The sequence below is a fragment of the Microcaecilia unicolor genome, chromosome 3, assembly GCF_901765095.1.
Source record: "Microcaecilia unicolor chromosome 3, aMicUni1.1, whole genome shotgun sequence".
NCBI classification, from domain to species: Eukaryota; Metazoa; Chordata; class Amphibia; order Gymnophiona; family Siphonopidae; genus Microcaecilia; species Microcaecilia unicolor.
Genome location: NC_044033.1, coordinates 112,823,803 through 112,848,723, shown reverse-complemented (window position 1 = coordinate 112,848,723; position 24,921 = coordinate 112,823,803). Strand labels below are relative to the sequence as shown.

The following is a 24,921-nucleotide window of genomic DNA, read 5'->3' as shown; positions in this document are numbered from 1 at the left end:
TTGCCTGCTGGCTCACATACATAAGCACAGCCTTCCCATATCTCACACAGTGAAATATAGTAACATAGTAAATGACGGCAGATAAAGACCTGTACGGTCCATCCAGTCTGCCCAACAAGATAAACTCATTTTACATGGTATGCGATACTTTATATGTATACCTCAACACGCTAGGGATGTCTTCAATGGTGGTTTTTTATTTAAAAGAAAAGATTCTGTTTGAACCTAGAAATTAATGCTTAAATAAAAAACCTTAAAAAATAGCTTCTGTTTCCATATCCTTTCAACTCTAGGCTGTTCATATGATGCATGTAAGATAGCATTTCATTTGCCTTGGACCCATTTCTTGTGCTTATTAAGATATCTTATAATAAAATTAACTTGTTCTTTCTCAGGAGTGTAGCCTGCATGCCCAGGGAACCTTGTAAAAACATGTCCCACCTTAAATGTGTATTTCTCTAGGCCCTACTCCACACCTCCAGGAAAACAATGATTCTCAAAGATGTGTATTGGCTGAGCCTCCCCTCAGGGAATAAAGACTTTGGGAACTAATGTCTGGTGCCTTGTGCCCCCCCCCCCCCCCCCTTCCCTCTTATCACCTTTTGTGCCATCAAGCCTGGATTCACACTCAGAACCGGGCTGATCCACCCCCTCTATAAAACAGGCGCAGGGAGGCCTCCTAGCTATAGCCAGTCAAGAGAATGACGAGGAGGCCGGTGCAAGAATTGTTCGGTGGGATGAGTGAATTGTACTTCTCAGCAGCCGGTTGCAGCGGCTCCCTCCCACAGGCTCCACCGCTGCTTCCGTTCCTCTCAGGTTAGAGCTTGTGGGTTGTCCGTATTGCTTAGCAGGGTGGGGGAGGGGAAACTGGGTTTCTTCTGAGCTCAGCTTTGGTTGTCCCGCGGCTTAGTTTAGATTTTCTTTGCAAACTTTACAGGTTGGGATTTAAAATATTTTATTTAATCCGGCTTTGCACATTCTTGTGAATATTTTTGAGAGTGGTTCCCCTTCTTAAAAGTGCTTCTTAATCTACGATTTCTGCTATTTGATAAATATCCCTTTAAACAAGTACAAGTTTGATGTGCTTTGTGTTTTTAAAGTTGGTAGCAGGTGAAACGGTGCAAAGGTTGTAGAGCTGCCCAAATGCCTCGGTTTGTAGAGGGATTTAGCATTCCAGTTTTTGGGTTCTTCGATCTTTAGGAGCTGTGGTGCTGCTCATCCTTTATCCTATTGCATTTCAGTGCTACAACAGGGCAATTAGGCCAGAGTGCCAGGACTGGCCCACCTGGGGTCCCCCCCCCCGCAAGAAACCTGCACTTAACAGCTCATAACTAATTACAATTCTGAAAGGCAACGAGTGCCTTACATTCAGATTATTTTTGGGGTCCTAGGCAGTCGGATCAAATCCTACCCTACAGTTAATATAGACAGATTGTTTAGAACTCTGTGCTAATTTTGGCCCTTAAGGTTTAATTGATGTTGCAGGTCTGCAATAAGCTGTACTCCTCGCATCTATTGCCTCACCTGATGCTGGATTTTCAAACACATCTGGTCCTACCCGAGGTTTGAAAACCCAGCTTCAGGTGACGCAATAGATGCGATTACGTCTATTGCAGATGTTGGAACAGGAAAAAGTGAGTTTAAAGAAAGCATGAGTTGAATAACTGGGATAAGACGAGTAAGGCGCCGATTTGTTTGAAAATCCAGCTTCAGGTGACGCAATAGATGCCATTATGTCTATTGCAGGAATAGCATCTATTGCGTCACCTGAAGCTGGATTTTCAAACAAATCGGCGCCTTACTCGTCTTATCCCAGTTATTCAACTCGTGCTTTTCTTTAAATTCACTTTTTCCTGTTCTAACATCTGCAATAGATCTATCTTGGCGTTTACCCTATTCCTGCTTGGCTCTTTTCATATCTCCCAAAAAGGTTTGCTAGGAACTGTCGCAGTTCCAGGTCCTTGAACTGCCCTCCCACCTCTTTAATCTTGGCTTTGTTTTCTAAGGTTGATTTCCAAGTATTTATCCCAATGCGGTCTGACACTTTTTGTCCAAGTTAGCTCTGCTCTGGTTTATCTAGTACAATACACAATACAATTAGCTTTGCAGACTACTGGGATCTTTTAGCAGGAAGCTGCTTACATGGAGCAGCCACAAAGTGACTCGTGAATTTCAGATGAATTGTAGATTACACTAATTGTGCTCATCACTAATTGGATTTAGGATGCCTTGGGTTACACCTTCACCTGTGCAGGCCTGAAAGACTCATGTCTCCATTCTGTACAGGGAGAGGGGCGGGTACCCTCAGTATATCGGGAATTATCTCTTTGCTGGTGTAACTGACTGGTACTTGCTGATCTACCTGCTTGTTACTTCTGATGGCCCAGGACACCTGGAATTTGTGGTATCTGATGAACCCCATCTTAGTAGTTTCCAGAGCTGCCAAGTAACCCCATTCCAGGAGGAAGACTCTATGGCCAGCCCTAATAAAGCAGTGTGGTATTTATAGTCCCTGATGCTACCTATTGAAATAGTGCTGCAGATTCCATAATCAATAGTATAAGGTTATTAGAAATCAGAACTGACCTAAAATCTCCAGCCTGGAACTAAGTAACTTGGCATCTGTAATGAGGTAATATATCCTTGAAGAAACACAAAAGCTGTTAAGTTACCCAGCTCCAGGCTGGAGATTTTGGGGCAGTCCTAGACCCCATCCTGGTGCATTATGGGACTTGCAGCACTGATTTCAATGAGTAGGATAAGACGCTACAAATACCACACTGCTCTGGGTTGCAAGTTCAAAAGCAGGTCTGTCCCCAAACCTGCAGCCTGGGAGGCAATTTTGTTAAAAAAATAAAACTATTCCCCTCCCCATACTACATCATGGAAGAGTAGCCTAATGGTTAATCAGTGAGTTGAGAACTTGGGGGACTGGGTTTGATTCCCATTGCAGCTGCTTGTGACCCTGGGCTTAACCCTCCATTGACCAAATACAAAAACTTAGATTGAGCTCACTAGGGGCAGAAGAAATACATTTATATAAATAGCAAACTGCTTTCTTTTCGCCATAGAAAGTCAGTCTGTCAAATTCATGACCCTTTACTCTTTGTTTTTAATTTTAGTAGTAGTCTGATTCCTAGGTCACATTTTTCCCTGGAGCCTTCACATTCTAGTATCATCCAGATTTTTCTCTTGAATAGAGGTCCTATGGAAAATGCCAGTGTAGAAAGATTTCCTTGTCTATCAGACTTATGCCCATGGGGGGGGGGGGGGGGGCAAAACTCCCCCCTCTTCCCTTGGATCTCCACCTTCCCATTCTCTTAATGGGCCACCATGGGTTACCTCAGACATTTCCTGTCATGGTATGTGCAAAACAAGCCCACTTGGAGAACTTGCCCCTGAGATAAACATAAGGGAGGGATAGACTGTAAAAGGGAAAGGAAACCCTGGGAAAGATTGGCTCTGGGGAAAGAGAGAGAGACTGGATCAAACCAATTGGGAAAATACATGCCTAGACTACAACTACCTATGTGTCTGGCATGATGGCAAATTGGCAACCAGTATGTAATCATGAATGAACCTGCAAGTGGCAGGTGTAGCTCTGGCTGCATTGTTAGATGGATTGTGCAGGTTTTTATCTGCTGTCATTTACTGTGTTGCTGTGTGGCTCAAAGGTATTTAAAATGTTTTTTGAATTTTTAGAGATTAGCATGTAAGTGCTGGGAAATGTGCATCCCTTCTATCTTTGTATTTTGCATAGTATAGCTTTTTCCTGTATGACATTGTTCAGAGGCTAGGATTGGGGGGAGGGAGAATGTGAGGCTGTCCATTTCAGTCTGGATGTTTCTAACGTGCAATCCCTCAGTCTGTATTATCTGAGGGTCTGTCCATGTCCTGTATGTGTGACTGTGGTGAAGGATGCTGCTAATATGGATCTGTGTAGAGATCTGTAATAGCCCTATTACTGCTGATTTAGGATCTGGTGTAAACATTTACAGTGCTGCCTTCATAGATAGGAGCGGCCTAGTGGTTAGAGCACCAGTCTTGACATCCAGAGATGACCAGTTCAAATCCTGCTGCTGCTCCTTGTGATCTTGGGCAAGTCACTTAGGGGCCCTTTTACTAAGCTGCCTAAGCGTATACACGTGCCCAACGCACGCCAAAATGGAGTTACCATGTGGCTCTTGCGCTGCTGAAAAATAGTTTTTATTTTTGGATGCTCGTATTGGACATGTGCCAAGTGGCATTTGACGCGCATAGGTTGCTACCGCGTGATATTTTTACCGCTAGGTCAATGGCTGGCAGTAAGGTCGCAGACCCAAAATGGACGCGTAACAATTTTGATTTTGCCGCACATCCATTTTTGGCAAAAATATTAAAGGCTTTTTTTACCGGATGCTGAAAAATGGATCAGCGCATGCCCAAAACCCATGCCTACACTACCGCAAGCCATTTTTCAGCGCACCTTAGTAAAAGGACCCCTTAACACTCTATTGACTCGGGTACAAAATTAGATTGTGAGCCCTCCAGGGACAGAGAAATACCAGTGCACCTGAATGTAACTTAGCTACTGCTGAAAAAGGTGTGAGCAAAATACAAATAAATAAGGGTTGTTGCAGTCTTGGGAGGGGCTTATGCTCAAAAGTAACGCTGGCAGTGAAAGGGGGCTATTGCACCCCCTTTCTGAGTGGAGGAATGGCCTAGTGTTTAGGGTGGTGGACTTTGGTCCTGGGGAACTGAGTTTGATTCCCACTTCAGGCACAGGCAGCTCCTTGTGACTCTGGGCAAGTCACTTAACCCTCCATTGCCCCAGGTACAAATAAGTACCTGTATACAATATGTAAGCCGCATTGAGCCTGCCATGAGTGAGAGAGCACGGGGTACAAATGTAAAATATATATATATATACATATACATACACCAATGCTTAAGGTTCAAGCATAGGTGTTGTGTGCACCAAAAATGGCTGCAAACTTGATTGTAACATAATCAAATAAGGTGTTAATGATGTCGGCAACTATTCTTTGCCAGTGCTTAAGACAGCAGCGCTGCAGTGCCCAAAAGCCAGGTCTATAATGCTGAAAATGTATTGCCAGCACAAGGGTGCATAGAGGATTTTGGGGAAAGGATTTCTTGTAAATTTCTCACATTAAATGATGGGTTTTTATCTCCTTTTGCAAGCAGAAGGAAACCTGTGCAGCTTCCAAGTGCTAAAGTGAGAAACGATCATGTGTGTGAGTCGAGCAAAACCGAAAATGAAAGTACACATTGGCGCCTGCTTATCTGCACTTAAATATGAGCCTCTTGAAAATTGAAAGTGCAAACAATTTTTAAAAGGCTCATCTTAAAAATGCAGAACAGTGCCAATGTGTGCTTACACTTCCAGTTTTATATTATACTAGTAAAAAAGCCCCGTTTCTGATGCAAATGAAACGGGGGCTAGCAATGTTTTCTTCTGTGTGCAAGTGGGAGTGTGTGTGTCCCTGCCCTTTGGCCTCTCTCCCCTCCCCCCTCTGAGTCCTTCACTGTTACAGAGCCAGCGATTTGATTTCGTGCTCTGCTGTTTTCCTTTACTGACTGTGTTACAGAGAGGGCGGGGCAGACACTCATAGGGAAACCAGATATCTCGCCCCCTTCACACTTCCGGCTGGAGGCTTCATAGAACGTTGGTGTTGCCTTTTATATAGAGAGATTATTCTATTCATCTCGTATTCTGCATATACCCACACAGGGTTTAAGTCAGATTACAAAGAGTATAAAACCTAGGAGTATACAATAGAACAATTATCTGTAATGCCACAGAGTAGAGCATTTCAGTAAGTTAATATGATGTAGTATTTTAGCAATAATATGACTTCAGAACAAAATAGAGCTTTTTAAATAGTGGAACTGTCTCATGGCGTATCTCGCGCTGCAGCAGATTCCATAATTTTCCTGCTTGCTAAGAAATGATGCGCTTGAGCAAAATTCTAGGTTCCATATGTAACCAATGAGATTGAAAGTATAGTGGTGTTACCTTGCATTTTCTGGATATGCATAGAAGAGCTGCACTTACCACAACTCTTGTACACATATGGGAATGGTCTTGATATACTACCTTTCTGTGGTTTTTACAACTACATTCAAAGTGGTTTACATAATATATACAGGTATTTTACTTGGCAATGGAGGGACTTGCCAAGAGTCACAAGGAGCTGCAAAGGGAATCAAACCCAGTTCCCCAGGACAGTGGCGTACCAAGGTGGGGGCGGTCCGCCCCGGGTGTCAGTGGGTGGGGGGGTGATCCGCTTCGCTCCCGCTGCTCCCACCCTACCTTTAAAAAAAAATTTTTAAGCGTCGTTGCAGGCAGCGCCTCGCGTCTGCCCTGCAGAAGTAAATCTCTTCGCTTCAAAGTTCGTCATCATCGGGCCTCACTATGTCCCGCCCTCCTCTGAGGAAACTTCCTATTTCCGCGAGGGCGGGACATAGTGAGGCCCGACGACGACGAACTTCGAAGCGAAGAGATTTACTTCTGCAGGGCAGACGCGAGGCGCTGCCTGCAACGACGCTTCAAAATTTTTTTTAAAGGTAGGGTGGGAGCAGGAGTCGGGTCGGGGTCCTCAGATGGGAGAGGGGTATTGTGGGGGTTCTCACATGGGGAGGGGGTTTTCATATGGGAGAAGGGGACTGAGTGGGGAGGGGGGTTTCAGATGGGAGAGGGGTGTTGTAGGGGTTCTCACATGGGAAGGGGAGGGGGTTTTATATGGGAGAAGGGGACTGGGGTGGGGAGGGGGTTCTCAGATGGGAGAGGGGTGTTCTGGGGGTTCTTAGATGGGGAGGGGGTTTCCAGATGGGAGAATGGAACTGGGGTGGGGAGGGGGTTCTCAGATGGGAGAGGGGTGTTCTGGGGGCTCTTAGATGGGGAGGGGGTTTTCAGATGGGAGAAGGGGACTGGAGTGGGGAGGGGGTTTCCAGATGGGAGAAGGGGACTGGGGTGGGGAGGAGGTTCTCAAATGGGAGAGGAGAGGGGTGTTCTGGGGGTTCTCAGATGGGAGAAGGGGTGTGGAGGGGTTCTCAGATGGGAGGAGGGGGCTCTCAAATGGGAGAAGGGGTCATGATGGAAAATGGGGCATGCCTGGGTCAGGTGGGAGAATGGGTCAGGCTGAAAAGGGGGGGCAAGGCATGTGGATGAAGGTGGCTGAAGGAGGGTAGGTGGGATAAGGGGGCTAGTACTGGGACTGGGGGCTGAAAGGCAGCAGGGGCTGAAATTGTGGGGACTGGGGGCTGAAAAGGAGACAGGGAGAAGTGGCTGGGGCTGAAGCTCAGGACTGGTAACAGAAAAGGGCTGGGGTTGAAATTGGGGGCTAAAAGGGGACAAGGAGAAGTGGCTGGGGGCTAAAGCTCGGGACTGGTGGGAGACAAGGACTGGGGCTGAAACTGGGGACTGGTGGGATAGTGGGGCTGGAACTAGGGGCTGGAAAAAAGGGGCAGAGAGGGGACAGATCCTGGATGGAAGGGGGAGTGAGAGGGAGGGCAGACCCTAGATGGATGGGAGAGGGAGGGCAAATGGTGGATTGAGCGGACAGAGAGAAAGGGCAGACAGTGGATGGAAGCGATAGAAAGGACAGAGTGAATGGAAGGGGGAGAGAGAGAGGGCAGACAGGGGCAGATGGTGGATGGAAGGGGCAGAGATAGAGGGCAGATGTAGATGGGAGAGGGCAGACATTGGATGGAGGGGACAGCAGAGAGGGCAGACACTGGATGGCAGAGAGAGCAGAAAGACAGATGCTGGATGGAAGGAAGACAGTGAAAAAGATGAGGAAAGCAGAAACCAGAGACAACAAACTGTAAATAAAATATATATTTTTATTTTTTTTGCTTTAGGATAAAGTAGTATTGTAGCTGTGTTAATGTTTATAATAGAACATGTAAATAAGGTAATCTTTTTATTGGACTAATTTTAATACATTTTGGCTAACTTTCGGAGAACAAAACCCCCTTCCTCAGGTCCGGATAGGATATTGTAACAGCACTATACTGTATTGACCTGAGGAAGGATGTTTTGGCCTCTGAAAGCTAAATGTATTAGTCCAATAAAATGGTATTATTTTATTTTCTAGATTTTGTTTTATTTCTATTTGTTAATTTGTAAAGTGGTGATTGGTACTTGTTAGTTTTTTCAAATTTACATCGGCTGTCTTTATGTTTTGCACAGTACTAGGGGACATTTTCTGTTTCTGTGGTGTTGCATTGTATGCAGAGTCTGGCATCTTAGGGGTTCAGTTTAATTTTTGTCTAAATAGAAAGTTTATTATTGCTTATTCTATAGTGGATTAGGGTGTATCTTTGTTTGTGAAAAAGACATGGCTTTCGGTTGGCATTGACTGTGCAAGATGGACGATCTGTTTTATTCTGCCTGGTTTTGTTTTACAGTAGGTGAATTGATGTTCTAGTGCTCACTGTAGTGTTTAAGATGCTTTCCTTTTCCTTGTGTGACTTGTAGAAATTACTGCTTATGGTATGCTAGAATTGCTTTATAGGTCCTGAGTGTTTTGTATTCTCGGCATGCCTAGTACTAGATTTTGGAGAGGGGGGGTGTTAAAAAATGACCGGCCCCGGGTGTCAACTACCCTAGGTACGCCACTGCCCCAGGATCAAAGTCCGTTGCACTAACCACTAGGCTACTCCTTCACTCACACACCCTTCCCCTTGCTTTTGGTCTCATAGGATGATTTAGCCACACAAAACTTGAGCATTGCTTAACTATTCTTTTGCATTGTCATTGCCTTGTTTCCTGTTGCACTTTGAGCTTTACCGCCCGGCTTTTGAGCATCTGCCTGTTAGTGCTATTATGGCTGTGTAAGTTATTGGGATTCAGCTCGGGCCTCTTCAGTAGTACCCAAGGGCGAGTTAACTTTCTGGGACAGTAAGTTTTTTTTTTTTTTCCCTTTTCCTGGAGGACTGGATCTGTTTTTCACCCAGGACAATGGAGGGTTAACCGACTTGCCCAAGGCCACAAGGAGTGTTACTTAGGGGTTCTTCTGAGACAATACTACAATTTGAAATCATTTGGTGTGGTGAGTTGTGGGTTGTGTGCAAGAAATGAACTTGCAGGTTTTATAGTGAGATTGGACAATTCTATGTAGAATTAGTCACGTGTTACTCTGTTACAATTCTACTGGCTGGAGGTTTCTTTTTATACACAAGAGGGTTCTTGGGATGTTTTCTTTTTAGTTAAAGAGGAGGAGCGGGGCTGCAATGTGGTAAGCATGATATATATAACAAAAGAGAGGGAACAAAGTACAAACTAAAGTCCAAACAAAAAAACAGCACCACGGGCCTTTAAAATGGAACAAAGTTCTTTAATGAATGAGCCTTGACCCGACACGGGCCGTGTTTCGGTGACTAGCACCTGCGTCAGGGGTCTACATAAAATACAAAACATAGAAATAATATATTTTTAAAAATTGTTAACATATAATGAATAAAACCAAGAATTAAAAATAATATTTAGACTCATCAAGCATACATATATAAGCCTATATAAACACCTAAAGCATTTAATATTTTAACATTGCATTTAATAATTTAACATTCTCATATATTATTATATAGTAATTTGAAAATAAATGGATAATTAATCAAAACAAAAATGGTAATGGTAACTCACCACAGTGATGACGTGGAAAACTTGGGGAATAACTCGAATATTTTCATCTACAATATTCCTTACTTTTGGACAAAAAATTTTTCATATATTAATATATGTTTAAAATGCTTATTTTAATTATTAATAATATATTTTTAAATTCAGTTATAGCCAGTATTATATAATATGGCCTTTCTATAAAATATATTATTAATAATTAAAATAAGCATTTTAAACATATATTAATATATGAAAAATTTTTTGTCCAAAAGTAAGGAATATTGTAGATGAAAATATTCGAGTTATTCCCCAAGTTTTCCACGTCATCACTGTGGTGAGTTACCATTACCATTTTTGTTTTGATTAATTATCCATTTATTTTCAAATTACTATATAATAATATATGAGAATGTTAAATTATTAAATGCAATGTTAAAATATTAAATGCTTTAGGTGTTTATATAGGCTTATATATGTATGCTTGATGAGTCTAAATATTATTTTTAATTCTTGGTTTTATTCATTATATGTTAACAATTTTTAAAAATATATTATTTCTATGTTTTGTATTTTATGTAGACCCCTGACGCAGGTGCTAGTCACCGAAACACGGCCCGTGTCGGGTCAAGGCTCATTCATTAAAGAACTTTGTTCCATTCTAAAGGCCCGTGAAGCATGATATATAGAAATCTCACTTGTGCCCTCATTGCCACACCAAATGCTTGTGTCTAGAGACACTGCTGGCCCCCCCATCCACACTGTAACTCAGGGGCATAGCCAGACAGCAGATTTTGGGTGGGCCTAGTCAAGAAGTGGATGGGCATCAAGTGTTCTCCTCCCCCCCCCCCCCCCCCCCCCCCCCAATGCAATGAGGCCAGTATCAGCAGCTTAGAAGCTTAGACTGCTGAAGTGGAAAGCAGTGTTTTCAGCACCATCAGGGGGAGGTCTTCAGCTGGCGAACCTTGGGATCCCCACTAGCTAGCACTAAATAGGGCCTGAGCCCTAAGTGGATGGGCCCCAGCCCACCCAGGCCCACCTGTGGTTACGCCACTGCTGTAACTGACAGATGTCTACCATTCACATCTGTTTAGGAGAGCCAGCCCAGTGCCACTGTTTCCCCACCCTCAACTAAAGCAAGCTAATAGTAGGGTGTTAATTTTGAATGCACCCTGGGTACAGAGAGTCTAGCTCTGAACCTGTGCCTATGGTACATGGCTTAACACATAGGATTAAGTAGCACCTAGAGCAGGGGCAGCACCTTAGTCCTTCAGAGCCACAACCCAGTTAGTTTTCAGGATTCCCTCAATGAATATGCATGAGATCTATTTACATACAGTGAAGGCATTGCATGCAAATTCATGCATAATTCATTGAGGGAAATCCTGAAAGCTTATACAGAAAAGTGAGCTACAAAAGTTTGTCTATGTAGTAGACTTCAAATCTGCTCTTGTACATTTTCTTATTCTTTACACTAAGTGTAAGGGCCTTTAGGATCATTTTAACACCAAAGGTCATGCCTAGCAAATTCGCTTCTAGTGAAAACAATAACTCCCCCCCCCCCCCCCCACCCCGCCCCCATATCAAACAGTGTCTAATGCATAGTCCAGCCATTTGGAATTTAGAGGTACAACAAATATGGTACAGCTGATATTGTATATCGCAGGAAAATAACGTGTGTGCCTGAATCTGTAACTCACTGTGAACTTGGGTTTGGAAACAGTAATTTTAAATATCAAATAGAAATAGTATAAATATACAGCAACCTTTCTGCACATCCAGTATCTTTAAGCTGGTCCTAGAGCACCCCAAATGGATGTGCATGCAAATTTATTGTAAGCTTATTAAATCATGGGGATCCTGAAAACAGGCTGCTGAGGGGCAACCAATCTTAAGTGCACTCTGTCCTAATGCCAGTCCTCGGACTGCAGCAGTACTAGTGTTCATAATGTAAATTGAAAGTATAGGCTCTAGATCAGTGCTTCCCAAACACTGATCCAGTAGGACCCCATTTTAACACAGAGACATTGTGATGCCAAATATCAAAGCTTCCTTTCACTCCTGTCTCATCTGCTTCCCCTTCCCCCATATTTTGTAGCAGTCGGCACAGGGTCTTGTGTATTGGTGTGTGCACTTGACTCCAGTACTCTCTGAATGGGTTTCCAGTCTAACAGGAAGCCCACATGGGAGGAGGATACAGGCCTGTTGGACTCCTTGTTGCTCATGGGTAACAGTGGAGGTCCAGAGAAAGAAGCAGCAGTATTTGTGACCTACAAGTTACTGCTCTAGGTCGTATAATAACTCCTGTACTGTTGAATACCTGGCCTTGCAGCAGGCACTACGGTTGGATTTTTGTGGCTATTGGAAAGAATAATTTACTGTATCACCATTTGTATCTGTTATTACATTCTTCAGGAAAAGTTAGTATTGGGGGTATAAGTGCATGCTTAATAACGTGAGTTTTTTCTTAGTATTAATATTCTGCATAGTGTTTTTAAAGGGGGTTATAGTAAGAATTAACTTTCCTCTCTGTATTGGTTTTATTTACTTGGCTTTTTTTTTTTTTTTTTTTGTAGTATGCTTTTCAGAGTTTGAAGTGACCAAGGGACTTGGCTCCTGGGAAGTGTCCAGCATTGTTGAGCTGCATAAATTTGAGGCCTATTTGTAACTCACTTTCCTGTGGTTGTCTGCTTCTGTTTCTTCAATGGTTAAAAAGACAAATATTTTAATTCCTTTTCCAGAAGAAAGAAATACTGATGGAGGCAGTGATATTGTCTCGTCCTCTTCCTTCCCTGCATCTGAACCCAAACCTGAAGAGCTTCGGGCAACTCCTGCATCTCATAGACGCAAAAGGACCAACTTCATAAAGGAGCAGCTGGATGTTCTGGAAAAAGTCTTCCAGATCAACATGTTTCCAGATATTTACCTCCGGGAGAGGCTGGGCAGCCTCCTGCAGTTACCAGAGTCCAGGATCCAGGTGAGATGTTCCTGCCTGACATTTGTTCTCTGTAGAGTGTAGTGTATAGCTGATAGGGTAGTGAGGCAAGGCTGGATACATAGCTGCAGCATCTCCTTCTTTTCAGCTATAGACTTCATGGGGAAGGGGTGGAATTGTGATGCTAATAGTCCATTGAGTTGACAACAGAGTAGTGCAGTAGTTCCTAAACCTGGTCCTAGAGGCACCCCAGCCAGTCAGGTTTTTGGGATATCCAGGATGAATATTCATGAGAGAGATTTGCATGTAATGAAGGCAGTGTATGCAAATTCTTATGAATATTCATTGTGGATATCCTGAAAACCTGACTGGCTGGGGTGCCTCCAGGACCAGGTTTGGGAACCACTGGAGTAGTGTAAATGCTTTAACTTGTATTATCACTCCCCATCTAAGTCCAGCTTTAAACTTGCGTGTCTGCTGCAATCTTTCCCTTTTTCTGAAGAGCAGGTAAAGTGCCATGTTTGCAGTCTGTGCACTGTAGTAACAGGAACCTGTAGCAGGGGCGTAGCCATTTGGGGTCAGGCCCGCCCAGCAGCACAGTGATTCCGGAGGCTCCGGTCCCCATCATCGTCCCTTCCCCCGTGGCATGCCGCAACTTTCACCCCCCTCTTCCCTCACCCTCACCCTCGCAGGCCCGCCCAGCAGCGATTCCGATCGCATGCAGCTTCTTCGGCTCGCACACGCTGCCTGCCGGCTGCCGCTCAAATCTCCTTGCAGCTACTAAGCAGCAGCGCTAACCCGGAAGCTCAGAGGAGAGGCTTTCGGGTTAGCGCTACTGCTTAGTAGCTGCAAGGAGATTGGAGCGGCAGCCGGCAGGCAGCGTGTGCGAGCCGAAGAAGCTGCATGCGATCGGAATCGCTGCTGGGCGGGCCTGTGAGGGAAGATGGGGGTGAAAGTTGCGGCATGCCACGGGGGAAGGGATGATGGGGAAAAGATGTTGGATGGGGGAGGGAAGACGGGGACAGCAGCTGCACGGGGGGGGGGGAGGAGGGAAGAAGATGGAAGGAAAGATGCTGCACAGGGAGGAGGGAAGATGGAATGATGAGGCATGGTGGGTGGGGGGAGAAGCTGCATGGGGAAGAAGGGAGAGATCCAGTGGAGGGGTCAGGAAGGGAGAAGTCTTGGCTGCATATGAGGTGGAGGAGAGGGAGACATGCTGCATAGAGGGGATAGGTGGTGAGAGGAGGAGAAATGTTAAACATAGGGGTGGAGGGAAGGGAGAAATGTTAGACATGCTGGTAGAGGGGAGGAAGGGAGATATGCTGTATGGGAAGGGGAGAGAGACGGACAGTGAGAATGAGAGGGGGAGATAGACATGGGGGTGGATGAGAGGTACACAGTAGGTGGTGAGGGGGGGGGGGGAATGCTGGGCCATGGGGGAGAGGGCTACTACTATTACTATTTAACAGGAATGAAGAGAGAAGGGGTAGGAAAATATAAGGCTACCATGGTGGGGTGGGGAGGGGATCAGATGCTGGTTAGAAGGGTGGAGGGAGAAGATGATGGGAATGGTGGAACCCTGTGGGAGAGGGCAAGGAAATGAATGAGAGAGTGATTTACAGAGAGTAGAAATATGGTAATGGGAAGTAGATTAAAGATAAAAAGAGAAAGTAGAGATGGGGAGGAGTAAGATGGGGAATGGGAGAGCAAGAAAGTAGAGATGGGGAATGGGAGTGCTAGTGGGTGAAAGAAGAAGATGGAAATTTGATAGGTAGTTGAAAAGTAAAAAGGAGACAAAGGGTGAGAGAGAGGCAGAAAAGAGCTACAAAGGAATGATCAACATGTCAGAGGCAGGAATAGTGAGGGAACAGACAGGAGAGAGGAGAAAAGACAAATGGACTACAGCCGCTTGAAGAAGAATTAGCAGACGGTAGAGAGGAAAGCAGAAAAGAGAAATTGGAACCAGCAAGATGGAAAAATAAAATGTCCAGACAACAAAGGTAGAAACACAGCATTTTATTTTGAATGTTTTAAATGGAATATGTTAGCTTTTGGAAATGTGCATAGGAAATGTCTTTGTATTGTGTTCTGTAGAAAAGGAAATGCATGTTTTATGTCTCCAGTGTTGCAGTAATGCTATGTTTAACTTCTTGGGGTTCCTTTTCAATTTTTATCTAAATATTTTTATTTCTAATTTGTGATCCCTTGTTCTGTTGGTGTGATAGTAATGGCAGGTCGGAAATTGGAAGGGAGGCAAAGAGGAGAGGGAATCGGGGAGGGGAGCCCTCCTTTATTTTCTGACCTGGGCCCAAGCAGGTCTAACACCAGTCCTAACCCTTGCTGTATAGCTGGTGAGGATTCCCAGACATCCCCAGCTAAGGACCTCCTCCAAAGGCGGCCAGAACTCCCTTCTACCAAGCTCTGGCAACAGCATCCTTGAGCCGTCGACAGCTAAGCATGTGTGGGGTGCTGGCATCAGTGGCTTAGGGTCATTGCTGCTGCCTGCCAAGCTTGGTAAAAGAGAGTTCTGGCCACCTTCAGAGAAAGTCTTCAGCTGACTGAGCTTGAGGATCCTCATTAGCTAAAGTATTTATATTTTGAGGTGGAGGTAGGGCGGAGCAGAGAATTTTGTGCCCACCCAAAACTGGCTGTCTGGCTATGCCACTGACCTGTAGAGAGGAAGAATGGCTACTGCCACCTGCAGTACAGTGCTGGGAGCATGCTGGCACAAGTGTAGACCTGTAGAGGCCAGAGTAATTACCAATTGGGTACAGGAGGCCCTGTGTGAACAATACAGTCTCCATTTAAGTGAAAATGCTTAATTGCAGAATCTAGTTAATTGCATAGATGCCAGTCGGCCTTGTTTTTAAAACAATGAATTTCAATATGTGCAAACAGTGCTTAGCTGCAGATCATATCTGCATGGCATAAAAAATCTTCATGCTCTTACCTTTTCAGTAGTAGCTCAAGGTGAGTTACATTCAGGTACACTGGGTATTTCTGTCCCTGGAGGGCTCGGTTATACACAGTGGGGGTTTTTTTTGTGTGCCGGTACGGTATACCGGTACATGTGGGATTTTTTTTTAAATTTTTTGTCATTTTTCATCAAACTAAAACAATGAAATAACACAGTACCATCCTTGCACAAATCCAGGGCCGTGCTGACCCGGTAAGCATGGCAGGGGGGCGCTTCCCTCTGGGGGGCGCCGCCGCACCATGCTCACCTCGCTCACCCTCCCGCAACATTCCTTTTCTTTTTCTTTTTAAATTTACCTCTGTGGTGGCGGTTCCGGCAGCGCAGCGTCAGGGAAGGAGGCGGCGCTCCCGACGTCTCTAGCCTTCCCTTCGCTGTGTTCCGCCTTCTTCTGACGTCATCCTTGACGTCAGAAGAAGGCGGAACACAGCGAAGGGAAGGCTAGACGTCGGGAGCGCCGCCTCCTTCCCTGACGCTGCGCTGCCGGAACCGCCACGGAGGTAAATTTAAAAAAAAAGAAAAGGGATGTTGGGGGGAGCGAAGAGGGTGGGCAGTTGAACAATGGAGCGGGAGGGCAGGGGAGAAACGATAGCATGAATGCGAAGGGGGGGGGGAGAAGACGGCGGGCCAGGCTGGGACATGGGAGAGAGAGGAGCATGGATGCGAGGGGGGGGTCATGGAAGGGAGAGAGGGGACTTGCTGGAAAAGGATGAATGGAGGGGGCAGGGGACAGAGGAGCATGGATTGGGAGGGCAGGGCTCAGGGAGAGAGGGGAATTGCTGGAAAAGGATGAATGGAGGGGGCAGGGGACAGAGGAGCATGGATTGGGAGGGCAGGGCTCAGGGAGAGAGGGGGATTGCTGGAAAAGGATGAATGGAGGGGGCAGGGGACAGAGGAGCATGGATTGGGAGGGCAGGGCTCAGGGAGAGGGGAATTGCTGGATAGGGATGAATGGAGGGGACAGATGGGCATGGATGGATATGGATTGCAGGGCTCAGGGAGAGAGGGGAATTGCTGGATAGGGATGAATGGAGGGGGCAGGTGACAGAGGAGCATGGATTGGGAGGGCAGGGCTCAGGGAGAGAGGGGAATTGCTGGAAAAGGATGAATGGAGGGGGCAGGGGACAGAGGAGCATGGATGGGAGGGCAGGGCTCAGGGAGAGAGGAGAAATTGCTGGACATAGAGGGGAGGGAAGAGAAATGAAGGAGATGAAATGAGGGAAAAGGAAGAGAGGAGAAAAACTGCACATGGATGAAGAAAATAGGCAGAAGCTGAGGACCAGAAAGGAGGAAAGGAAAGAAATAAATGGAAAGGAAGCCCTGGAAACTGAGTTAAGAGGACAGATAGCAGCAGAATCAGATACTGGGCCAGCATGATCAGAAAGAGTCACCAGACAACAAAGGTAGAAAAAAAAATCATTTATTTTCATTTTGGTTTATTCTATAAAGTATGCCTAGTTGCGAGGACAGGTGCTCTGCATATTCTATAATCTGCACGGGAATTTTGGTTTATTCTATAAAGTATGCCTAGTCATTTTTAGTGTTTGGAATATGTCCACTTTGAGAATTTACATCTGCTATCTTATTTTGCAATGTATAGCAATTTCTTTCTAAGAATATTGCTGACAATTCCTGTCAGTGTGGCAAGTGGTGAGCGATCATTTTCACGGGGGGGGGGGGGGGGACGGACGCCGACGCCGCCACCGCCACCGCCACCAACTGATAGTCTGCAGGGGGGTGCCAGAGACCCTAGGCACGGCCCTGCACAAATCTGTTGCATACCAGACATAATTCCCATTTTAGAATGCTTAACCATTCTCTGCTTCCTTCTCCTATTTGATACCAGTAGACTGTCCCACCATTGTGCACCAGAAATCAAGGCTGTGTCATTCCAGGAATTAAATATCAACTTAAGCACTATAGCAAGCAAATGAGCAGTGCTTTCACAGGACAATGAGCCCTCCAGACCTTCAGAATTGAAAATTAAAATCTTAAGACAAATGTTCCAATAGAATTAAGCAATTGCTTCATTTATCCACACTTCAGACCAATAGGTTTGCAAATTACTACTACTACTATTTAGCATTTCTATAGCGCTACAAGGCTTATGCAGCGCTGCAAATAGAAGAAAGACAGTCCCTGCTCAAAGAGCTTACAATCTAATAGACAAAAAATAAAGTAATCAAATCAATTAATGTGTACAGGAAGGAGGAGAGGAGGGTAGGTGGAGGCGAGTGGTTACGAGTCAAAAGCAATGTTAAAGAGGTGGGCTTTCAGTTTAGATTTAAAGGTGGCCAAGGATGGGGCAAGACGTAGGGGCTCAGGAAGTTTATTCCAGGCGTAGGGTGCAGCGAGACAGAAGGCACGAAGTCTGGAGTTGGCAGTAGTGGAGAAGGGAACAGATAAGGATTTATCCATGGAGCGGAGTGCACAGGAAGGGGTGTAGGGAAGGACGCGTGTGGAGAGATACTGGGGAGCAGCAGAGTGAGTACATTTATAGATTAGTAGAAGAAGTTTGAACAGGATATGAAAACGGATAGGGAGCCAGTGAAGCGACTTGAGGAGAGGGGTAGTATGAGTAAAGCGACCCGGAAGACGAGACGGGCAAATGGGTGAAGCATATATCATATGCTCATAGGTACCTACTGCAGCCTTACACAGCTAGCACTTGTCGGGTCACATCCTTTGTACAACTTGTACAGGGTCCAGTAAGCCTGGTGAGTTATAATAGCCTGACAGGGATGCCAAGGGGGCAAACTTTCTCTCCTCTTTTTTTTGTTACATTTGTACCCCACGCTTTCCCACTCGCGGCAGGCGATGGAGGGTTAAGTGACTTGCCCAGAGTCACAAGGAGCTGTCTGTGCCGGGAATCGAACTCCGTTCCTCAGTTCCCCAGGACCAAAGTCACCACCCTAACCACTAGGCCACTCCTCCACTCCACTTTCTCTCTCGGCCTCTGGTTTGGTTGGTGAGGGTCACCCCCCAGGCCCCACCAGCAGGTCTTTAGCGCTGCTGTTCATTTTGCCGCATTGCCTGCCAAGCGGCTGCTTTTCCCCCTTAGGCTGCATATGTTCAGTTTTGAAACCAAGCATGCGGGATGTGAGAGAAAAAGCAGGGGCAGGGCAGGCTGTTCACTTTTCTGCATTGCCTGCCAAGTGGCTGCTTCTTCACTCAGGCTGCACATGCTCATTTTTGAAACCGAGATTGCGGTTTGGGAGAGAAAAAGCAAGGGCAGGCAATGCAGTAAGAGCGGCACTGGAGGAAGATTTTTTCTGCTGGTGGGGCCTCAGGTTCCCCGCCAGCCAAGGTATTTGGAGTTGCAGTGGGGGGGAGGTGGCGGCGATCCGGGGGGGGGGGGGGGGGGCCGTGGCGACGGCCCGGGCCCGGCTCAGTCTCGGCGGTCCTGAGCCTCACTGCCACGCTGTAACCAATAGACTTACCTAGAGGCCTCCCAAATCTTCTGTCATTGTTGTACATTTAGTTCATGATGTCTGTGTTCCCAGCATTGCTCCACTGTGCACACTTCTAGTGTCCTGAACTGGGAGTAATTTGTTAAAACAAGAACCCACATGTAGCTCAATACCCAGGTTTCCAAGTATCTTCAGGAATGGTGCCCTGTATTTTCTAGTTCTAAGAACATTCTGAGGGATATGCTGGGTATCTGTTTTCTTTGCCTCTTTCTCTAGAAAGAGGTGCGGAGCCATTGGGAGGGGGTGGAGGGTTTTTGTGCAGTACACTGAGTAATTGCCCCAAACTCCTCTATCCCCTTGAAACTGTGCCAGATCAGGCAGTATGACAAAATTTGTGTGGTACATGTTACTGTAATTTGGTCTTAGACCTAATTTCAAATTAAAAAAAAAAAAAATCAGTAATTGAAACTACAAGGTAAAGGAATGGTTAACAGTATGGACAAGTGCCTCATTCTGGAGTCAGATTTTACTCTACACTCTCAGGAATGCATGACAACTTCATCCATCCCCTCAGGATTCCTTCAGTCCTCATTCCTATGCAGCTCTACATCCAACGCAGTGGTTCTCAACCAGTATCTGGCCACATTGGTGTGTCACCAAGAGCTGGGAGGTGTCACCAAAAACTTTGACCCCTAAGCTTTTGCTTTCCTTAACCATGTGTGCAACAGGTTGGGGAGAGTTGGTAACCTAGAAATCAGGTGCTTAATTCTTTAAGTAGTCCTTACTTCTGCCCCAGCCCAGGCTGGCATAACATATTTTTTAAGATGTTTTTTGAGGGTGGGAGGGAGTTAGTGACCACTGGGGTAGTAACGGGAGGTCATCCCTGATTCTCTCCGGTTGTCATCTGGTCATTTCGGGCACCTTTTTGTGCCTTAGTCGTAATAACACGTCCGGGAGAAAACGTCCAAGTGTTCGTCGGGGATGTCCTTGGTTTTTTTCGATTATGAGTCAAGGACGTCCAAATGTTAGGCATGCCCAAGTCCCGCCTTTGCTACGACTCACACGCCCCCTTGAACTTTGGTCACCCTTGCGATAGAGTGCAGTTGGGGATGTTCTAAATCGAGTTTAGATTATACTGATTTGGACGTCCCTGGGAGAAGGACGTCCATCTTCTGATTTATGTTGAAAGATGGACGTCCTCTTTCGAAAATGAGCCTGATAGTAACATAGGTGACAGCAAATCCAGACTGTCCATCCAGACTGCCCAACAAGAAGCTGATACTTGTCCTTGCCATTTTTGGGGCACAGACCATAGAAGTCTGCCCAGCACTGGCTTTGCTTCCCAATTACTAGTGATGTCATCTAATTGCCATTTTTAAGTGTGTTTGGTTCCATGACGTCTATGCTGTATTCCTTTGTGTTTATCCCATGCATTTTTGGATTGTTAGTTTTCATCTTCTCCACCTCCCCGCAGGAGGGCATTCAATTATCTACCACCCTCTCTGAGAAAAGTAAGAGCATGCTTAGACTAAAGAAAACACAGCAATATCTTAAGGGGCACACCAGCTGTGAAATAGCTAAGCACTGTCTTTATCATTAAACATGCCCCCTCAACAAAAACTGGTCAGCCTGTTTAAGAATGGAAGCTTATCTGACAAGGTGCCATCATGGGCTCAAGATGTACACAAAGGCCACCCCTAAACAAACCCTGAAACACATGTAAATTCTGTATTAAGAGGATCCAAGTCTCATGTTCTTTGGTACTGGAATGTGCTGTCTCTACTAAATGACAATGGGATCCCCCTTAATACTTTATAAATGGAGCTTGCATCAGGGTGGCCTTTTTGTGCAACTTGATCCAATGCAAAGGGGCATGTAATGAATGAATGGACAGTTGGCTATTTCTTGGCTGATGAGGCTTGCAATATTAGGCCTCTATAGTACAGGCATGCACAGACTGAATATCCCATTGTCCGTGCCTCCCTCTTTGTACTGGACTCCAGCTTTACAGTGTGTCAGTGCAATTTTTTAAATTTTTGTATATCCGATGACTGGCATGAATCTTGCTCATAAACCAAGATATACTGTCTCTGATCTCAATTCTTAACATAGTGCCACAGACACACTGTCTGGAGTTCATAGGGTGTAATGTACAGACAATATCAAGGTGTGATTGGAAACTTTTTAAATTAGGCCAGTGGTATCTAAAGCACTTTTTCTGGAACACGAGGATTTTTCTCCTCCTGGCAAAATAGTCAGTTGGTGGTGATTGCCAAGCATTGCTAGTGGGCTTTTCTCCTTCATAACTATTTTGCAGTAGGAATGGGAATATCCCAGGTGATCACAACGTCATTCTCAACAACTCAAGTTGTGATACCTCTTTTTCTGGTACAGCATTTTTAGAGTCAAAATGCCTGTATGCAAAATAGCATCAATGTCTCAGCCCACCATGATGTAGGATAATTTTCCAGTTCTTTGCCAAATCTGCATATGTCAATTTTGCAGCAAAATAAAGATGATTGCAGCACAGGACTCTCTTGTTTCTTCTTTTGAGGTTTAAGATCACCTCTTTAACCATATTGTGTTAGCTTTTTAATATACATGTGATTCGTATCTGAAAGGCTTGACACATGGCATTCCTTGATGGTGGGGACATCATTGATTAACTTGTTCTAAATACTGTGTTTTATTCCAGGTTTGGTTCCAGAATAGACGAGCCAAGTGGCGGCGGCAAAGCAGAACAACATCCACTCGCCAAGTTATGATGGCTCATATGCCCCCCAGTGCTGGTTCTGTCAGCTGTGGGTACCCTCCAGTGCATACCCAACAGCTGCCAATATCCACAGTCCAGGAGCAACCAAAGCCAACTCCTCAACTATTGGCATCAGCTGTCCAGCAGCTAGTACCCTCCTTGACTAGCCAGCACACAAGTCTGTGCCAGGTGGATGAAAGTCCTGTGCCATCTAACTCCTGTACAGCCACTCAGCACTGGCTCCCTGTGCAATGCAAGGGACCCCAGGAATATTATCAGGGCCAGAAGGTCAGGCAAAGTAGCCAGCAGAATCCTACAACCATGTTGCCAAAATCTTATGTCAAGATGTCATGTTTGGATATCGGTGAATGGAGCACCAGAATCCCTTCACAACCTGGGCATTTGACTGAATTCGATAACTTCCCACCCAACAAAACCATTGGACCTGATATGAAGGTAATCATTCCACCACTCCCTCCCTCCATGGCATCTGGATTGTGTCCTACAGGACACTACACCACTCAAGCAAACCTCCTGTCAGGCAGGCAGTCAAGCTTCTATGGACCCTATTCTCCAGTTTCAGACAGCAGCATGAGTGAGAAGGTCTCCGAGTCTGGATCAGAATGGGAAGATGGTGGCAGTTCTGTATTCGCTGGTCTGTAACACAGCAGCCATACTTCAACAGGGAATGCAAGAGGAGCTAGGTTTTGGACCATTTCTTGAAAGAGGCACGGTGGGCGGTGAATAGTTTACCTTGACAGGAGGGAGGAGAAAGTATTGTACAACAATTGGTTACCTTTACTATGACTGATGGTGACACTGTTCTGCTCTGGAGTGGTGGTGATAGTGTAGTGTTTCTTAAACATGGTATTGGAGGCTCGGGGTCTGCTTAAACCAGCCTTCTCCCAGATAATTTAAAAATGAATAGGAGTCTTTTAATATGGGGTATTAAAATATATAGTGTGGTGATCGGTGTTAACCTTTTTCTCCATTATGACTACAAGGCACACTAAGTATCCATCTCCACTGAGTGCCACACTTGTGCCAGCAGCCAGTGCTCATCCACTGGCAAGCCTGCTGACATGGAAAGACTTCAACCTTTCCTTACAAGCTGTATAGTTGGGAATGTGTTTCTATGGGCTTTTTATTGTAAGGTATGTAATTGCTCTATTTGTAACAAGTTGTATAATTGAGAATGTGTTTCTATGAACTTTTTATTGTAAGGTATGCAATTGCTGTATTTGTATTTTTTTTTCCGTATTTTCATTTTCTTGTTAGTGACACCAGCTACTGATACCTGAATATAAAACACTCCTGCTCATTCTGCCTCAGTAGGAGGGTCCTCACTAGCAGGCACTAATGAACCACACAGTAAGTTGGCCATGTGTGTTATAGGCTTTAATATAGGATGTCCTTGGTTTTGCTTTAACTCTTGGGTGGAGCATTAACAAATGCCTTGTGCTCTCTACTTTAGATGGAACTATTAACTGGAATTTTGTATCTAGGTAAGGATTTTTAAGGTGTGGTATGAGTTAACTGCTCACATTTTACTTAATAGCTTAAAACATTTAACACAGGGTGTATAACTAGAGAATTTAGTAGTGTAATATAGATCAGAAGTTCCACTTTGGGTTGGTACTATTATAAATCTTTAATTGGGATGCATCTTGTCTTTTAAAAGAACCTGGGAGGAAGCTCCACAGCTTTTGTTTCACTTCTAGTATACACATGCTTCATATTTAACATTTTTTTTTCTAGAATCTTTTAGTGCTTACATTTTTATTTGACTTTTATTGCACAATTCAGTCACCAGATTAGAACTGTAGACATGGGATCTTTGGTCAGTCAGAGCTAGAAAGATGGTATGACAAACATTTCTATATGTAGGGTCCATGCCAACTAGGTCACCTGTGTGAATCCCAGTGTCTCTGTCTCTCTCTCCCTTCAGAGAGAAAATGGTAGATACAGCTCAAGAGGGAAGGCAGCCTTTCATGTTCAATTTAATGGAAGGGTGAAAATGTAGGATGTATCACTTTCTGGATTACTTTGTCAAGACCATAACTGTATTTTGACTTGATAAAAGGTGGGATGTCAGACCAAATAAAACCATTTCTCTCTATTTTTTTTTTCTCAAAGCCTTGCCGCTATTGAATGTGTGTGTGGAGGGGGGGGGGGGGGGGTGTGTGGAAAAATTTGGTTGACACACCTATTCACCACCATGGCTAACAGCTTGCCTTATCCCTCCCATCCCTCTTCTATCCACATTTCCCAGAGCTTATTGCTAGTGCGGTCATGTCAACATCAGAATACAAGCTGCCTTTTTATTCCAGTAGCAGCTGTCGTTGCATTCAACAGTATTAGCTTGCTGTGAGCATGTTACTACTAATTTGAAAATAACAGCCAGGTACTATGTAGCAGCTCTGCTGTGCGTGGGACTGGGAGCAAAATTTATAGTGGGCAACTCTATGGCAGATATGAGGAGTTGGAGGTAGAGATGAGATTCCACGGACTGGGCTCATCTTGAAAACAAGAGCTGAAGCTGATCAAGTCCATGGGCTGGATTTACATGCATAAATGCAGTAGTGCACTCAGTAACACTATTAATTTTCTCTGTACCCTGCTACTGCCCCTATTATCTGCACTCCCTCCTGGCCTTCTTTTCAGGCTCAAAACACCACTTGCTCTGATTTTTCTTCCATGAAGTCCACTTTTTTTTGTTCCTATTACCCTATTACGCCATCTTGGCTGAAAGTCCCAAACTAGGTTTAACCCCCACACTCTTTTCTATAATCAATCTTAGACTATCATCTAGATGGGTTCCCAACCTCCAGAAATGTGCTGTGGTCCACCCCCATTTTGAAAAAAAAAATAATTTAGACCCCTCTATTCCTACTACTCCTACTATTTAACATTTCTAAAGCGCTACTAGGGTTACGCAGTGCTGTACAGTTTAACATAGAAGGACAGTCCCTGCTCAAAGAGCTTACAATCTTGTCTAAGGTTCTTGAAAAGGTCATGTTTCACCAGCTTTCATCCTTCTCTGCTCAAGCTTTTGCATTACACCCAAGGCAATCGGGGTTCAGGAGGACTCACTCACCATAGCATAGCACAGAAACAGTAATGTCAGCACTTCTCGGTGAAATTCTGGTAGTTTCCCTAGACCTTAGTTCAGCTTTTGACCTTGATAACATTCTTTACTCTTTTACCACCTCTTCCCTCGGTGTT

The 24,921-nt window shown here is 45.0% G+C and overlaps 1 protein-coding gene across 1 annotated transcript; it reads left to right on the top strand.

Annotated features, from left to right (window-relative positions):
* The first annotated feature begins 705 nt into the window (after nucleotides 1–705).
* LOC115465655 (homeobox protein Mix.1-like) lies at nucleotides 706–23,799 on the top strand. Its single transcript, XM_030196292.1, has 3 exons — nucleotides 706–816; nucleotides 12,367–12,602; nucleotides 21,640–23,799. Exons 1-3 carry the CDS (start codon nucleotides 738–740, stop codon nucleotides 22,357–22,359), a joined length of 1,035 nt encoding a protein of 344 aa, XP_030052152.1. The 5' UTR covers nucleotides 706–737; the 3' UTR covers nucleotides 22,360–23,799.
* The last annotated feature ends 1,122 nt before the right edge of the window (nucleotides 23,800–24,921 follow it).

Coding starts and splice junctions, on each gene's coding strand:
- LOC115465655 (XM_030196292.1), top strand. CDS start 738: ATGAGTGAATTGTACTTCTCAGCAGCCGGTTGCAGCGGCTCCCTCCCA. Junction 817..12,366: donor GCTGCTTCCGTTCCTCTCAG/GTTAGAGCTTGT, acceptor TTCCTTTTCCAG/AAGAAAGAAATACTGATGGA. Junction 12,603..21,639: donor TACCAGAGTCCAGGATCCAG/GTGAGATGTTCC, acceptor GTTTTATTCCAG/GTTTGGTTCCAGAATAGACG.